General features: G+C 44.6%; 1 protein-coding gene across 4 annotated transcripts in view; it reads right to left on the reverse strand.

The window, feature by feature from the left end:
• The window catches only part of FBXW11 (F-box and WD repeat domain containing 11), a 412946-nt gene extending 396489 nt beyond the window's left edge, over positions 1-16457 (reverse strand). For 2 of the 4 annotated variants that reach the window (XM_060232913.1, XM_060232893.1), the window contains exon 1: positions 16196-16321. Coding sequence is in view for 2 of the 4 variants with exons in the window: in XM_060232907.1 (XP_060088890.1) it covers positions 16196-16240 (45 nt within the window). In the remaining 2 variants the exon portion in view is untranslated. Of the gene's footprint in view, positions 1-16195 lie in introns of all 4 variants that reach the window. The other 2 variants (XM_060232907.1, XM_060232882.1) reach the window with 2 other exon arrangements.
• Positions 16458-18598: the final 2141 nt, after the last annotated feature.

Raw genomic sequence — 18598 nt, forward strand, 5'->3', positions numbered from 1 at the left:
AGCAAATAGAATACTTACGCTTAACTACAATACTAAACAAGCATATAGAATACTTACGCTTAACTACAATACTAAACAAGCAAGCAAGGCCAGATGCTATGAGAACACAACTGAAAAATCCCATCACCGTGGGTACAGTCAGTTGGGCTCAGAGAGCGCAGGAAAGGGAGCTGCTGAAAGGGTGAGTGTTTTCCTTTTCTTAACTGCTGGGGAAAATTAGCTGGAGAGAGAGGAAGGAGAGAGTCCGAAGATGTGTGTGCTTGCTGATGAGTGAGGAACTGCTGTTTCTGTTTTGTCTGTTTTGACTGAGCTGTAGAGTTCAGTGTAGCTGACTGCATCAGGTGATTGTTGCTGATTGTAAATGTCTGGGTTGCCTAAGGCCAACTGCTGGTCCCACCCTCTTTAAATTTGTAAGACTGCACTTCACCAGAGTCTTGTCCCAAGAAGGAACCAGGTTGCTGGCATGTAAAATCAAAAAAGTGACAGAGCAGTTTTTAAACTGAATCTTGGGGAGAAGCTGACAGGAGATTGACAGCACAATCCAGAGGGGGGGCAGAAAGTCTTTTGGGAGCAGATGAGCAGCTACATGGGCACAGCAAGGGTTTGCGCCCCCAACCGGCGCCTTCACAGTGGAGGGGAGTTACGTGGGCAGGGGGCCACCCAAGCGCTGCTCCACCCGAGGGCAGCAGCACCTGAAGACTGCGCCCAAACGTGGGTGGAAGTGAGGCGGAGCGCGACATTCAAGCGGAGAAGGGGGTGGAGTTGGGGACACGGCCAGGCTTAGGCGGCTTCCTGAGCAGTTTGGCCCATAACATGCCCAACCGGCGCCGCCACAGTGGAGGGGAGTTACGTGGGCGGGGGGCCACCCGAGCGCTGCTCCACCCGAGGGCAGCAGCACCTGAAGACTGCGCCCAAACGTGGGTGGAAGTGAGGCGGAGCGCGACATTCAAGCGGAGAAGGGGGTGGAGTTAGGGGTGGACTAGGAGGCCAGGCTTAGGCGGCTTCCTGAGCAGTTTGGCCCATAACATGCCCCACCCCAAGAAGCACAACGTTATGCCTGCAAAAACAGCAGCATGTCCCATATGCACTCGTTGAAACCAAAAACAAAGGTAGCCTCCGCCACTGCGGAAGCTCACAAATCCCTTAGGGAGCGGTGTGATTGCCTCGCCAATCCCCTCGCACCTCGGGCTGACAAGCCCCCTCCCCAGCACCCAATTGCAGTCTCCCCCCTCCTAGAAATACTTCCGCTCTGGCCTTGCACAACTCAGCTGTTAGGGAGAGGAGCACGTGGCGGGAAGCTCTGCCGGTGAGCTCCCGGACATACAGACATACAGAGTGAAGGACAGGCAGGCACGGGTTTTGCACTGTGCAGTTGCTTTGACAGTATCTTTGACTTGTGAGGGGGAGAGAGAGGTCTCTCCCCTGGGGCTAACTACTCTTGTTTCCAGGTCTCCACAGGTTCCGGGCTCCCAGAGGTTCTGCATGCGAGGACTGTCGCCCATGGCTGGGCACTTCCTGCTTGTCCCCCCCCCCCTCGCTCTCGACCGCTTGGTGTATGAGCATCTCTGGCACTTGAACCAGGCAGTGCACTCCGGCAGGGGGCATTTGCTGACCCCACTCCCCTGTGCTGCCGCCTGCTTCCTTCCCTTGGTCTGCCCTCTACCACGTTCCCAACCCCTGGCAGGGCACGGTGTGTGTGTGTGTGTGGCAGCTGCCCTGTTGCGAGGAGGAGGGTCAGAGACTGTCCCTTTAAGAGTGCGCCTGGCTGAAACGCAGCCTGCTCTTCCAGCCGCCGCCCCTGCAGGTGCTCTTGATCTCTGTCTCCGTTTTGCAAGTGGGACTCCAACACAGAGGCTTCCATGTGTATCGCTCCACCACCCCCACTCCCTCAGCTGTTTCTGCCCGCCGCTCTGGATGGAGCCCCACCCACAGCAAGACTGCCAAGTGCACACCAGGGAGACTGTTGCACTCTGTTCTGGAAAAATAAAGTCTGAGCTGTGCCCTCCGCTGTCTCTCCTGCTTGGCATCTGCTGCACATTTCCTGGGCAACCCCCCCCCCCCCGTCAGTGGCCTCTCTGAGGGAATGCCTGGGAGGGTGGGCAGACTTGGTTTTGGGGGGACAGTCTACAAGCTGCCACGTTGCCCCCCATGTGGCTGGACAGGGGAGGGGAGTGCCGACCCTCAGCCTGTCTGGGCTGACAGTCTACCCGACCCCACAGGGCTGTTGTGCACAGGGCACGAAGGGGCAGCTAATGAAGTAGACTCAGAGTTCTGCAGCTGATGCACTCGCACTCCGAGTTCTGTGGCCCCCTGGGGGAGGTGTTCCATGCACATGGCAGGGGGCATCAGAGCAACACAGGGGGTCTCTGGGTGGGGGGGGTCTGCTGCTGGGCTGCTCACTCCCAGACACACAATGACAGCGAAGAAGAAGAAGATATTGGATTTATATCCCGCCCTCCACTCAGAGCGGGTCTCAGAGCGGCTCACAATCTCCTTTACCTTCCTCCCCCACAACAGACACCCTGTGAGGTGGGTGTGGCTGGAGAGGGCTCTCACAGCAGCTGCCCTTTCAAGGACAACCTCTGCCAGAGCTATGGCTGACCCAAGGCCATGCTAGCAGGTGCAAGTGGAGGAGTGGGGTATCAAACCCGGTTCTCCCAGATAAGAGTCCGCATACTTAACCACTACACCAAACTGGCTCTCCTCTTGCACTTGGTACTTCCTGCTTATCTCTGACAAGCGGAAGGTTGTGAGGGGATTGACGGCTTCTCCGTGGTCCCATGTAGGCCTATCTCACCCCCAACCCCGCCTCACCACCAAGCCAGGCTTCTCGTGCGTGCATGCCCAGCCTCACTCCTGTTCCCTCCCCGTGTTGGTGTGACATCTCTCCTTTGCCTTTGATGGTCTGCCCATCATTGGCTCCGTTCTGTTTGGGGGGGTTGGGGGATGGCTATCAGCCTCTCTGGGGCCGCCTCCCCCAATTCCTGTCATGAGCCATGGCGCATGCGCCAGGACTGGCCAATGGGGAGATGGGCTGGCCCTCCCCTCCGGCTGCCTCTGCCTCCCTTGTGTGCCTATGCCAGCAGCATTGCCATAGCAACCATTTCCCTCATGGCAAGCTACGCCTCTCCCCTCCCCACACTCCAGCGTGCCGAAGTCCTCAGGAAATCTACTAGTGGCGCGGCAGCTACGTCACGGCCGGCTGCCACTTATGTCTGGATTGGGCTGCCTATGTCTCTGGTTCAGGATGGCTCATCTCAAAGAGATGAAGGGTTAGATCGCTCATCTCAAAGAGATGAAGGGAGTACTGTGTACAATTCTGGTCACCACACCTCAAAAAAGATATTATAGTATTGGAAAACAGGCAAAAAAGGGCAACTAGAATGATACAAGGGTTGGAACACTTCCCCTATGGAAAAAGGTTAAAGCGCATGGGGCTCTTTAGCTTGGAGAAACGACAACTGAGGGGTGGCATGATAGAGGTTTACAAGATTATGCATGGGATAGAGAAGGTAGAGAAAGTACTTTTCTCCCTTTCTCACAATAGAAGAACTTGGGGGTACTCAATGAAACTGTTGAGCAGTCAGGTTAGAACTGATAAAAGGAAGTACTTTTTTCATCCAAAGAGTGATTAACACATAGAATTCACAGCCACAAGAGGTGGTGGCAGCTACATTCATAGATGGTTTCAAGAGGGAATTGGATAACCATATGGAGCAGAGGTCCATCTGCGACTACTAGCGACAAGGTATATATGGAACTCTCAGTCTGAGGCAAGTAATTCTCTGTATTCTTGGTGCTGGGGAGGGCAACAATGGGCCCCACCGGTGGACCTCCTGATGGCACCTGGTTTTTTGGCTACTGTGTGACAGAGTGTTGGACTGGATGGGCCACTGGCCTGATCCAACATGGCTTCTCTTATGTTCTCTTATGATCCAGATATGACTTGAGATGTTAAAGTGTAGTGTGTAAAAGAAAGTACTGCTCAACCCCAGTCCAGAAACTGACAAAGCTATCCATGAAACGACCGGTTCCAGCTAACAACTCCGTTGTCAGAATTTTGGGGTGCAAACTTAATTTCCACCAACCATTTGAAGAAGGGACTCTGTCTCCACTTTAAAACTGAAATTGTGACAGTGGAATCTAGAGACTATTGAACTGTTGTTTAATTGGTCTCCACTTGCAGTGGGACTCAGTCGAGTCAAAGAATTGTATTCTACTGAGTTAGGACACTGTATAGCACATGCCTATTTGGAAAATAATATGATTTTTGTATGGAATTGAGAGTAGTTTTGTATAAATATTTGTATAAATAGTTTTGTATAAATTATTTTAGTTGTTTAATCTTTGTATTGCCAGTAATTTCTAGCTGTGAGCATTTGCTTTTGCTACCAGTATTGCACACAGCTTCCTTTTGTGTTGCAGCTCATTTATTCTAATGCATATGGGCTGGAGTAGAGAATACTAAGCACTTTAAGTTAACAAAACAAATTGCCTTCATAGGAGTCTTCCAAAGGCTGTACATCATTAAGGGTGGTTTAAACCAACTTGGATTTAAATCACCCTTAAGAGTCCTCATTTGCAGTTCAAGTTTTAAAAACACGTATATATCCTAACACTAAAGAAACGCTGATCACACAAAGTCTTGGAATACATTTTAAAATCTATACAATAGGTTGAGGTTGCCAGTCAGCATGTTAGGACATAATTCTAATACAAATACATGGATGAGAGACTGTACACTGATGAGACCACACTTTTCCAAAAACAATGGCATAGTGACTTACAAAAACAACTAACAGAGGATGAATGGAACGATATATGGAACCTAGCAAATTCACAGTCAAAAATCTATTCAGTTAAAATGCAGTCGTTGAAACTTACTACAAGATGGTACATGACTCCACAAACTTTAAATCGCATTAACCCCTCATATCCAAGACACTGTTACAAAAAATGTGGAAAGGAAGCTGACTACCTACACTGCTGGTTGTCTTGCCCTCAATTACAGAAGTGCTGGCAAAAAATCATTGAGAAAACAGAGATCATGCTTTCAAATAAAGATTCCTAACATTCCAGAGACCGTAGTACTAAACCATTGGAATGCTAAAAATACTGACAGAAACAAAAAAGAAATGGTTGTTCTATTGTTCTAAATAGCAAAAACTTTAATTGCAAAAAAAATTGGAAAGAACCTACACTTAATATGAACCTACACTCGTTTAGGGAGGAAGCATACCTACACTCAATAATTGGTATGTCAAAATTTGGGAACATTTTATTTACAGTAAAATTGCTTTGGGTTGTTATTACACACTTCTTCATATTATGAGAAAACGATTGTAATCCCTTGGCTCCCAATAGTTACCTTTTTAACCCAACAGGAAATTATACCAAGTAATCTTATGTACTAATCATTAATATACTTTTAAGAAGTATGTTTCTATTTAGTTGCTCTACTGCTTTCCAGGAAATAGAATTTAAGCTAAGTGATTCAAAATTATTTCTACCCTACTGTTTATACAAAAAAACCTGCAAATTTAATTGTTAATTTTTATATAATAGACATGCAAAACCTGTTACTATAACAAATTCTCTGTTCTGTAACTTTCATAGTATGAAGGACTGTTGTATCATGGTTAAAGAAAGTTCAGTAAAAATGTTAATTGAAAAAAAGAGACTCCACACTGATGAGATGGAGTAAGTGATGGCTTTGACCAAACCACTTGCCACAGTACACTTAGAGGCTCCCAGAATTTGTATATTGCTTTCTACTACATCCTAAAAGGATCATTTCTGTAAAACTTGTTGTGCAGGTGACAATACCTTCTAGAATAGGGTGCCAAATGTGCAACCCATGGGCTGTATCCAGCCTCCACAAGGCTGGTATCTGGCTCAGGAGCAATTGACTATCTCCTGCGTCCTTCTGGATGCTACTTCTGCTGTGTGGAAAAGTCTCTCTCAGAGGGAAGGAAAAGAGAGCGCATGCATGTGCAGCAGAGAAAAGCTCCCCCCAGCTCTTTTCTTGCTTCTTGCCAGTAGTAAAATGTGGTTTGGATCATGTTACCGTTAGGTGGATCTGTAACTGGTTGACGGATTGCACCCAAAGAGTGCTTGTGAATGGTTCCTCATCCTCTTGGAGAGGAGTGACAAGTGGAGTGCCTCAAGGATCTGTCCTGGGACCTGTTTTGTTCAACTTCTTTATCAATTATTTGGATAAAGGAATAGAGGGAATGCTTATTAAATTTGCAGATTATACTAAATTGGGAGGGGTTGCAAACACAGAAGAAGACAGAAACAGGATACAGGATGATCTTGACAGGCTGGAAAACTGGGCTAAAAGCAATAAAATGAATTTTAACAGGGATAAATGTAAAGTTCTGCATTTAGGTAGGAAAAATCCCATGCATGGTTATTGGATGGGGGAGACTTGTCTTAGCAGTAGTATGTGCGAAAAAGATCTAGGGGTCTCAGTGGAGTATACGCTGAACATGAGTCAACAGTGTGATGCGGTGGCTAAAAAGGCAAATGCAATTTTGGGCTGTATCAACAGAAGTATAGTGTCCAGATCACGCGATGTGATGGTTTACTCTGCTCTGGTAAGACCTCACCTGGAGTATTGTGTTCAGTTTTGGGCACCATATTTTAAGAAGGATAGAGACAAGCTGGAATGGACCCAGAAGACGGCGACAAAGATGGTGAAGGGTCTGGAGACCAAGTCCTATAAGGAAAGGCTGAAGGAGCTGGGCATGTTTAGCCTGGAGAAGAGGCAGCTGAGAGGTGATATGATCACCATCTTCAAGTACCTGAAGGGCTGTCATTTAGAGGATGGTGTGGAATTGTTTTCTGAGGCCCCAGAAGGTAGGACCAGAACCAATGGGTTGAAATTAAATCAAAAGAATTTCTGGCTCAACATTAGGAAGAACTTCCTGACCGTTAGAGCGATTCCTCAGTGGAACAGGCTTTCTTGGGAGGTGGTGGGCTCTCCTTCCTTGGAGGTTTTTGGCCATCTGACAGCAATGAAGATCCTGTAAATTTAGGGGGGGGGGGGTGTTTGTGAGTTTCCTGCATTGTGCAGGGGGTTGGACTAGATGACCCTAGAGGTACCTTCCAACTCTATGATTCTATGATTTTATGATTCTATGACTGATGCACCAGAGAAAAGCTCTCCCCCTCTCTTCTTGCTTTCTTCATTGTGGTTGCTCCTGTGTTGCCAACCCTGTCTTCTCTTGTTTGGAGAGGGAGAGATGGAGGTAGAAGGGAGAGAAAGAGCATGCACAAGAAAAGGGAATCCCATGGAACTTACAAGACCACCAAAGTTTTATTCCAGGTATAATCTTTCCAGTGCATGCACACTTCAGCTGGGGGGGGGGATTCTTCAGACAAGCCCTGCTCTTCTGTTTTCTTTGAGTCCTGGTCACAAACACATACATGTTAAAGAAGGAAGGCAGCAGGAAAGAAATGCATCTGGGGATAAGGGAAATGAAAGGGAAATTATTTTGGCTTATTCTGAAAGGATGTTTTTTTAAGATTAGATTTCTATGTGCATAGCTGGGTTTTTATTTTCTTTCAAAAAGACCCTGCTTAGAAATTACAACACTTGAATTGGATTCCATAATTTAATGACTAAAAGTAGATAGCTAGTAGATAGCTAAGTATTTTAAAAATACACATATGGTTTCATATATTTCAGTTCAACACATGGTCTCCCCTCTCTCTTCTCTCACCTCACTGGCTGCCCTTCTTCACATCAACGCCCCCTCTTGCTTTTTAAACTTTTTATTACCAACAATAGCAGTGAATGGATTTTGTCCAGTCTGAAAGCAACACATTATTTCACTTTTCCAGTTCTAACAGATAAAAATTAATAAAAGAAACAGCACAGCTTGCAATCTTTATTAGCGGAAGACAGCAAGAATCCAGTAGCACTTTAATGACTAACAAAATTTGCATCAGCACATGAGTTTTCGTGAGTCACTGCTCACTTCTTCAAATACAGGTAGAATGTGAGTCCATCTATCTTTGTATCTTGGAGACTGAAGTGATTTCAGATGCCACATGATTGGTAGTGAGAGAAGAACCCTATGTCTCAAATCAGCCCAGGAGGATGCATCCAGCTTCATTATGAGTTGCAATTCAGCAGCCTCTCTTTCTAATTTCCCTTTGAAATTCCTTTCTAAGAGAATTGCTACTTTTAAGTCAGCAACTGCATATTCTGGAAGGTTAAAATGCCCCCCACTGGTTTTTAAACACTGTGGTTTCTTATAGCTGTAGAATCTAGAAAAGTCCAGTTGCACCTTGAAGACAAACAAAATTTGTGGCAGGGTATGAGCTTCTCTCTCATGGATTGCTGCTTGACGAGGCAAGAGGGCTTGTGCAGTTCAGTGAGGCTATGGGCTATGCCACGCAGGGTCACCCAAGATGGACAGGCCGCAGCTGAGAAGCCAGACAAAATGCAATCCACTGGAGAAGGAAATGGCAAACCACTCCACTATTCTTGCCAAGAAAACCCCATGGACAGTAACAAAAGGCTAAAAGATATGGCACTGGAAGATGAGTCCCTCAGGTCAGAAGGTGCTCAAGATGCTTTTGGGGAAGAGCGAAGGGCAAATACAAGTAGCCACAGAAAGAGTGAAGCAGCTGGGCCAAAGCCGAAAGGACACTCCGCTATGGATGTGTCTGATGGTGAAAATCCAATGCTGCAAAGCTCAATATTGCATTGAAACGCAGAATGTAAGATCTATGAATCAAGGTAAGCTGGATGTAGTCAAACAAAGATGGCAAGACTGAACATCAACACCTTGGGAATCAATGAACTAAAATGGACAGGAATGGGCGAATTTAACTCAGAGGATCACTACATCTATTACTGTAGGGGACTGGAATGCCAAAGCTTGAAGTCAAAAGGTAACTGGAACAACAGAAAAGTTTGGCTTGGGTGAACAAAATGCAGCCGGGCAAAGGCTAATAGTTTTGTCAAGAGAACAAGCTGGTCATTAAGAACACACTCTTCAAACAACCTAAAAGGTGACTCTACACATGGACGTCACCTGATGGGCAACACAGAAATCAGATTGATTATATATTCTGCAGTGAAAGATGGCAAAGCTCCTTACAATCAGCAAAAACAAGACCTGGAGCTGACTGCGACTCAGATCATGAGCTACTCATTGCAAAATTCAGGCTTAAACTGAAGAAAACTGGAAAAACCAGGCCATTTAGGTTTGACCTTGATCACATTCCTTATGAATAGACAGTGGAGGGGAAGAACAGATCTAAGGAACTAGGGTTGATAGACAGAGTACCTGAAGAGCTATGGATGGAGGTTCATGACATTGTACAGAAGGCAGCAAGCAGTACCAGCCCAAAGAAAAAGAAATTCAAGAAAGAAAAGTGGCTGTCTGAGGCTTTATAAATAGCTGAGGAAAGAAGAAAAGCAAAAGGTGAAATGGAAAGATTCACCCAACTGAATGCAGATCTCCAGAGAACAGCAAGGAGGGATAAGGAGGCCTTCCTGAAGGAACAATGCAAAGCAATAGAGGAAAACAATGGAATGGGAAGGACAAGAGATCTTTCCAAGAAAACTGGAGAAATCAAGGGAACGTTTCGTGCCGAGATGGACGTGATAAAGGACAAAAATGGTAGGGACCTAACAGAAGCAGAAGAGCTCAGGAAGAGGTGGCAACAATACACAGAAGAATTATACAAGAAGGATCTCAATGTCCATGACTACCATGACAGTAAAATTGCTGACCTTGAACCAGACATCCTGGAGCGTGAAGTCAAATGGGCCTTAGAAAGCATTACTAACAACAAAATGAGCAGAGATGATGGTATCCCTGTTGAGCTATTCAAAGTCCTAAAAGAAAATGCTGTTAAAGTGATGCACACATTATGTCAGCAAATTTGGAAAATGCAACAGTGGCCACAGGATTGGAAAAGGTCAGTTTATATTCCAATCCTAAAGAAGGGTAATGCAAAAGAATGTTCAAACTATCGCACCATTGCACTCATTTCACATGCCAACAAAGTCATGTTAAAGATCCTACAAGCTAGGCTTCAACAGTATGTAGATCAGGAACTACCAGAAGTTCAAGATAGGTTTCGGAGAGGTAGAGGAACTAGAGATCAAATTGCCAACATTCGATGGATTATGGAGAAACCACAGGAGTACCAGAAAAATGTCTATTTCTGCTTCATTAACTACACTAAAGCCTTTGATCGTGTGGATCACAACAAACTGTGGCAAGTCCTTAAAGAGGTGGGAATACCAGACCACCTCACATTTCCTGGCAAACCTGTATAAGGATCAAGAAGCAACTGTCAGAACAGGATATGGAATAACTGATTGGTTTAAAATAGGAAATGGCGTTCGACAAGGATGTATATTGTCACCCTGCTTATTTAACGTATATGCAGAGTACATCATGCGGAATGCCGGCCTGGATGAAGCACAAGCCAGAATTAAGATTGCTGGGGAAAACATCAACAACCTCAGATATACAGATATACTTTCTGATACCAGAAAGTGAAGAGGACCTAAGGAATCTCTTGTTGAGGGTGAAAGAGGAGAGCGCAAAAGTAGGCTTGAAACTCAGCATCAACAAAACTAGGATCATGGTATCTGGCCCCATCACACCTTGGCAAACAGAAGGGGAAGACATGGAAGTAGTGACAGACTTCATATTCCTGGGATCCAAGATCACTGCAGATGGTGACTGTAGCCGTGAAATTAAAAGATGTTTACTCCTTGGGAGGACAGCTATGGCGAACCTAGGTAGTAAAATAAAAAGTAGAGACATCATCCTGCCAACAAAAGTCCAATCGTCAAAGCTATGGTATTCCCATTAGTAATATATGGCTGTGAGAGTTGGACCATAAGGAAGGCCGAGCGCAGAAGAATAGATGCTTTCAAGCTGTGGTGCTGGAGAAGAATCTTGAGATTCCCTTGGACTGCAAGAAGATCAAATCAGTCAGTCCTAAGGGAAATGAACCCTAACTGTTCCCTAGAAGGTCAGATGCTGAAGCTGAAATACTTTGGCCAGCAAATGAGAAGGGAGCACTCACTGGAGAAGATCCTGATGCTGGGAAAGAGAAATGGACAGCAAAAGATGAGATGACTGGACAGCATTACTGATGTAACAAACACAAATTTGAGCAGACTTCGGAGGATGGTGGAAGACAGGAGGGCCTGGCGTGAATTTGTCCACCGGGTCGCAAAGAATCGGATTTGACTGCGACTAAACAACAAAATGAGCTTCATGAGACACTGCTCACTTCTTCTGACTTATGTCCATTAATTCTTTTCATCCTTCTGGACCAAACTAAGACCAACATTTCCTGTCTCATTACCAATAATGATATATCCACACCTAACACCTCTCTGCATATCACGCCTGATCCAATGAAGTCTATTGCCATTTGGCATCTGAAATCATCTTTATAAAGTTTATATTTCCAGTACTTCAAGTTACATTTTATGGCACACATGATCCAGCCCAACAAAGTGACATTTATGTCAGATGTGGCCCTCATAACAAATGAGTCTGACACCTCTGTAATCTAGAAGAAACCACTAGAACACACATTCACTGATCTCTGGGAGGAAAACACTGTAAAGGAAGTGCACGGAACATCTATTGTTATGCCGTATGATCAGACTGGAGATGCTTGGGTTCAGAACTCATGGTTGGCTTTTTCCATGTGCAAACCCCTGAGCTTCTTGGAGGAAGGGTGGGATAAAAAAGAATGAGGAAGAAAGGGAAACAAAGCCTGTTCTTGTCTGCAACTTCAGCATCTGCATATTCACAACTAATAAGCAATGGTTCAAAAATGCTGGTGGAAGTTGGCTACTCAGTTTATCATACAAGGTTATGTTTATTTGATAGAAAGACTTCCACACAATACTGTTAAGTGTAGCATTTTTAACGCATACTAATACACTCTGAAAACTGTAATGTGCAGTGCTCAATGTTTGCATGGATTATACTGACAGTGTCATATGTCTTCCACAGCTTCCAGTTCATATCAATTTACTAACAAAAACAATAACTTCATCTAACAGACCACATTCATTGGGTTCACTGTGAGTACTAGGGGTCAAAATGCCTTGAGATCCACCATCACATTATATTATGGAAAAAGCTTTTGCAATCTAAGAGAATCAGTTTAAGAATACATTAATGATAATAACCTGTCGCATCAACCATCACCAGTGGTCTGACCTAGCCTCAGATCGCAAAGCATGGAGGCACACCATCCACCAGGCTGTCTCTTCCTTTGAGAACGCATGCATAGCTGGTCTTGAGGACAAAAGGAGATTGAGGAAGAATCGCACTGCTACAGCACCAACCCCAAATCAGACTTTTCCCTGCAGCCACTGTGGCCGGATCTGCCTGTCCCGCATTGGTCTTGTCAGCCACCAGCGAGCCTGCAGCAGATGTGGACTACTGCACCCTTCTTAAATCTTCGTTCGCGAAGCCAAGCCGAGAGAGAGAAATGATAATACTTAAGTTGTTCTGAATGAGTACTGTAACACAAAACACCCAAATAAATACCTCCAGCAATCTCGCCAATATGGTAAAAGGTAAAGCACCTAGTCGTTACCGACTCATGGGGTGATGTCACATCAGGGCATTTTCTTGGCATACTATTCCTTCAAGCCATTCCCCTCACTGCTTAAATATAGCAGCTGACCAGCTATGGTTCTCCAGGGCATAAGACAAAGGACTTTCCAAGCCCTATTACCAAAGATCCTTTAGTTGAAGATGACAGAGAATTCATGCATTCCAACCCCGTGTTCTAACCACGACACTCAGATCCTATACTGCAGTGGTTTCCAAACTTTTCAAGAATGAGGCTACATTTTTAACATCAAAAAATTTCACAGACCCCCCCCATAGTAGTTGTACTATAAGTATCTGCTGATTCAGAAAATACATAATGATAAAAAGATCAAAATAACAATACTTAATATATATATGGACACATACCCCTTGCAATAAATCCACACATACCCTACACCAGGTTGGAAACCACTGATACATTGATAAAGAAATGATCAGTGCTGTGAAGCCTAGAGTACAGAATCACCAACAAGCCTCACAGGGAGCACTGACAATGGACAGGGGGAAAAAATTTATTTTATGACCAGGTATTGGACAGAATTTCTGATTCTCATAAAGTCTTACCATTCTGAGCCAAAACACAAATTCATTTTTCGTAAAAATGCAGTGTAATTTTCCAGCTAATTCTGGCATTAAAATTCAGTAATGTGTTTTACTTCTTACATAGAAAACTATATAAAACACAGTACACAGAACATAGTACATGTAATTCCTCCCAATCTTTGAACCATTACCAACAATGCCATTCTATGCGCAAGTACTACCCATTAAAACCACACAATGCTGTCTTCTACCGAGTCAGACCATCAGTCTATCAAGGTCAGTCTGACTGGCAGTGACTCTTTAGGGTCTTAGGCATAGATATTTCACATCACCTCCTACCCAATTCTCCTTAACTGGAAATACCAAGAATTGAGCCTGGGGCTTTCTGCATGAAAAGCAGATGCTCTTCTACTACTATATCACTTTACTTCTTATTTGCTATATAGCGGGGTAGCCAAACTTGCTTAACGTGAGAGCCACATAGAATAAATGTCAGATGTTTGAGAGTCACAAGACATGAACATCGGATGTTTGAGAACAGGAAGAAAGGAAGGCAAATTGATGGAAGGGACAAGCAGAAAGAAAGCAACTTTAATTTTAAATGAATTCTCCAAGCCTCCAGCTGGCATGGCGAAGTGCTTTAAAGAGAAATGCCTTCTCCAAGATGACTGACCAGGCAGTGGGGGCTTCAAGAGTCACACAATGTGTGTGAAAGAACCACATGTGGCTCCTGAGCCACATTTTGGTCACCCCAGCTATACAGCAAGTCACTGTCTTTATCTGCCCAGTGGCCATTTTGTCTACTGTGCGATTTCTCAACAATGTAGAATTCAGCAGTGTTGCACTTGAAATTCATTAAACTATTTCAAGTATTAAAAAATGCATTGTCTAAATTTCAGCCATTCACATAACCAAAGCCATGTTATTTAACATTCTATATTAATTCTGTACAATTCCAAAGTGTAAAAAGAGATAAGGCTTAGTATCAACAAACACAAAGAAAAAATTATGAAGTAACCTTCATCAAAATAAATATTTACTCTTCAGAGTCTTGTCAATATGCATGATTCTCATATGTATGACACCTTTCAAAATGTGATGGTTCCAAGCTAAAACAAATGAAATGTTCCCTCTCACATACAATCCCTTGCAAGGATGATATTGGATTTATGAGCCACTGCACCTAAACATTTCCTTTAATTATAATCCATCTTTAGAACAAAATACCCTTGATGATAATGCTCAAGATGAAGCTCATAAAGAACTTTTAGGCGGGAGATTTGTTGTGCTAAAGATCAGCAATTAAAATAATGTGAGATTGACTCGTTTGAGCACATTTCAACAGACACCAGAATATTAAATATTAGATTAATATTGGCTTTTACTCCATAATACATACTCATATAATACATCTCATTTAAAAATCAACCATATATCTGTAACATACATCAAAGCCTCACAACACCGCAAAAAAAAAAAAAAACCAGTTTACCCCTGCATCTGATTTAAGGGTTGCTCATCAATCTTAGCTTTATGCAAACCAGGAAGTTTTAGGGTTTGGGTATTTTTAATCCTAGTTCTCTATCCTTATATAACTACAGGGCCCAGTTTACAAATGGTTCTTATCAGAAGTTATCATACCCAAAAGAACAATTGATTCTAACAAATTGAATAACCAGTTAAATATCACCTGCCTGGTGTTTAGGTGATGATTATCAATGTAATTTTGTGGTTAAGTATTAGTATTCCAACATTCAATATAAATCCTAATAAACCAGTTATTCTGGAAAGTGACCATTTTTTTAAATTATTAAATCTTAAAAATGGCCATTTTACAAGTGGGAAACACTTGGCCAAGCATGCACATCAGTGTGGCCCAATAACCAGATGGTCCCTAAGATCCAACAGCCTCAGTTTCTGTCCACTCCAAAGAATGGGCAAAGGGAAAATTGTAGCCAGTTAGTTAAACTTGCACTGCTGAATCACCTTGATTGATTGATCAAAGCTTGCAGTTGCTCAGAGACCATCACTAACCCCCCTCCCCATGATCCCTTGTTGAGGGAGAGGCAGAAAGATTAACAAGAATTTTAATTCCAAAAGGGCAGGTGTTTGACTCTGTTGTCAGAACAATTAAGAGGCATATGGTGGCTATCTTTTTAAAAACAAAGAAAGGATTTTATTCCAGCATAAATTCCTTTGGATAACACAAAAGTTTAAGACTAGACTAAAATCCTGACTTTTTTTTTTTAAGCTCGTATTCCAGCTTTTGTAGACATTAGAGCATTATCAGTAAAAGCTGCTGGCTCAGAGCATCCTTAAAGCAAGTTCTGAAACCGCTGGCAAATATCACCTTCGCTCCCCTGAGTGGGGGCAGGGGAGGAAAGAACAAAGGGGGGGGGACCTGGTCTTACACCTGCATTGCCCACAACACTTGCCAGGCTTGGTCCTGGTTGCTTGGGCTGCGACCAGGCAAGGCCGGTGAGGAAGGCCCATAAGGACCATAAGGAGGAGAGAGCCAGACCCCCACTCAGATTTACAGTGACCGATTCAGCACTAGCCTTTGTCCTGGTCTCATTCTCGGCTCTCGAGTTTGTGCCGGGCAGGCAACACGCAGCCCCGCTCCAGAGATGCCAATGCAGGATCCGGAAAAAAGAGCCACGGTGAGGAGTCCAGCACAGGAAGGAGGGAAGTTCTAAGTGTGGAATCGGTCACAACGGACATTAGGGAAGACGGGACGCAGTCTGAAAGTGGCTCTCCTTGTCAGAAAAGGACCTCGCATCCAGGATATTTTTCTTACAAGACAGAGAAGGAAAGAGATGGGAAGGGGCTGGTCACCTGGAAGTCCAAGAACCACCCCCTCTCCCCTCACTGCGGGTGAAAGAAGCGAGGGCATAGAAAGGCCTACGCGCCGACGCCTCTCTTCTCCCCCGTCCGCCCACCCCTCTCGCTCGCTCGCTCGCTCTCTTTGGGGCCGGGAGCTGAGGCGCCCGGAGGCGTCTGAGCTCCTCCAAGCCTCCCCCGCTCACCATGAGCTCGATGGTCTTGTCCTCGATCACCGGCTCCGGCTCCATCGCGGCTGGGGCGGCAGCAGCTCCTCCTTCTCGGTGGGGGAGAAAAACCCCCGTCTTGACCCTCTTTTTCTTCCCCGCCCCGTGAGGAGGAGGAGGCCGTCGCCGGCTCAGACAGACCGACGGACTCACCCTCCGCCTCCTTCTCGGCCGCGCGCCCGGAAGAGGAAGTGAGGCGGCGCGTCTGGTGGCGGCAATCGCAACGCCGCTGAGGAACGGCAAATCATCAGAGGGGGAACTACCACTCCCGACAGGCTATGCGGTCTGAGGAGAGGAAAGACTACCATGACCCGCATGCGCAGCGTCTGAAGAAAAGAGAGTTTCGCTATCCTACATGCTTTGCGGAGGCAGCTTTTTTTTTTTTTTTAAAGGCTGTTCCCCCCCCCCCCCCCCCGGCAGGCAGTGATGATTTCCCTTTTAGGAACCGGAGGAGCTGCATTAGTCTATTTAAGGAAATTAATCACTAGTCAAGTGGCCTTCAAATTTTGTTTGTTTTAACTTGCGGAGCATAAGGTGTCTTAAATCAGAGCTCACCGTGCCTTCCTGTCTTGAACCGGGATTTAGGATTTTTATATCCAGAAAGAAAAATTCGAGTCTAGTTGAATGTTAACTGGTATCTGATGAAGTGTGCTTGCACACGAAAGCTTATGCCCAGAATTAAATTTTGTTGGTCTTAAAGGTGCCACTGGATTCTAACTTTATTTTACTAAATCAGATTGTGTAGGTCCATCTAGTAATTTCTGGTGTGACTGGCAGCAACTTTTCCAGATCTCTGCTGTTTCCCAACTCTTCTCTTTGAAATTATTCAAACAAACATTCACAGCATGGGATGCTGCTCCATTTTTTTAAAAATCTATCCATGTGGAAAACAAGCATGTCACCAAGAAAGGCATCTGCCTAGCTTTCTGCTTCACATGCTGTTTTTAATGGATGAGGAAATTGGTGTTGGATATGGATTCAGTCACATGAACAATATGAGTGGGTTGCTTGATGTAGCTGAAGGAAAGTGCACATAGAATCATGGAAGGGACTTCCAGGGTCATCTAGTCCAACCCCCTGCACAATGCAGGAAACTCACAAACACCTCCCCCTAATTCATAGGATCTTCGTTGCTGTCAGATGGCCATCTAGCCTCTGTTTAAAAACCTCCAAGGAAGAAGAGCCCACCACTCCCAAGGAAGCCTGTTCCACTGAGGAATCACTCTAACGGTCAGGAAGTTTTCCTAATGTTGAGCCAGAAATTCTTTTGATTTAATTTCAACCCATTGGTTCTGGTCTTACCTTCTGGGGCCACAGAAAACAATTCCACACCATCCTCTAAATGACAGCCCTTCAAGTACTTGAAGATGGTGATCATATCTCCTCTCCAGGCTAAACATGCCCAGCTCCTTCAGCCTTTCCTTATAGGACTTGATCGCCAGACCCTTCACCATCTTTGTCGCCGTCTTCTGGGTCCTTTCCAGCTTGTCTCTATCCTTCTTAAAATGTGGTGCCCAAAACTGAACACAATACTCCAGGTGAGGTCTTACCAGAGCAGAGTAAAGTGATACCATCACTTCACATGATCTGGATACTCTACTTCTGTTGATACAGCCCAAAATTGCATTTGCCTTTTTAGCCACTGCATCACACTCTTATTCCGCATATGATCCATTAAGACCCCTAGATCCTTTTTGCACATACTGCTAAGACAAGTCTCCCCATCCTATAACCATGCATGGGATTTCTCCTACCTAAATGCAGAACTTTACGTTTATCCCTGTTAAAATTCATTGTATTGATTTTATCTCAGTTTTCCAGGCTGTCAAGATCATCCTGTATCCTGTTTCTGTCTTCTACTGTATTTACAACCCCTCCCAATTTAGTATCATTGGCAAATTTAATAAGCATTCCCAAGGCTTTTTTTGTAAACAAAACAAAACAAAAAAAAGTCCAGCAGGAACTCAGTATGCGAGGCCACACCTCTGACATCACCATCATTTGCATACTAGGCCACACCTCTGACATCACCATTATTTGTATCATAGGCCATACCTCTGACATCATTTGCATAATATGCCACACCTCTGATATCACCATCGTTTGCATGCTAGGCCATGCCTCTGACATCACCAGAAGTATGGTCATCTAGCCACATTTACCTCTAAGATGAGTTAGTGTGAGCTAGCTCGTAGTTTTTTAGCTTCCAGCTCACACATTTTTGTCTTAGCTTGGAAAAATGGCCCCAGGACACACTAATTTATGCAGCAGCTCATAACTTTAATGCCAGTAGCTCACAAAATTCTAGCTCACAGGACTGCACAGCTTAGAAGGAGTATTGCTTGGGAGGTCCTCCCATCTAAATACTAACCAGGGCCAACA

This window comes from Heteronotia binoei, chromosome 1 (assembly GCF_032191835.1).
Source record: "Heteronotia binoei isolate CCM8104 ecotype False Entrance Well chromosome 1, APGP_CSIRO_Hbin_v1, whole genome shotgun sequence".
NCBI lineage: Eukaryota > Metazoa > Chordata > Lepidosauria > Squamata > Gekkonidae > Heteronotia > Heteronotia binoei.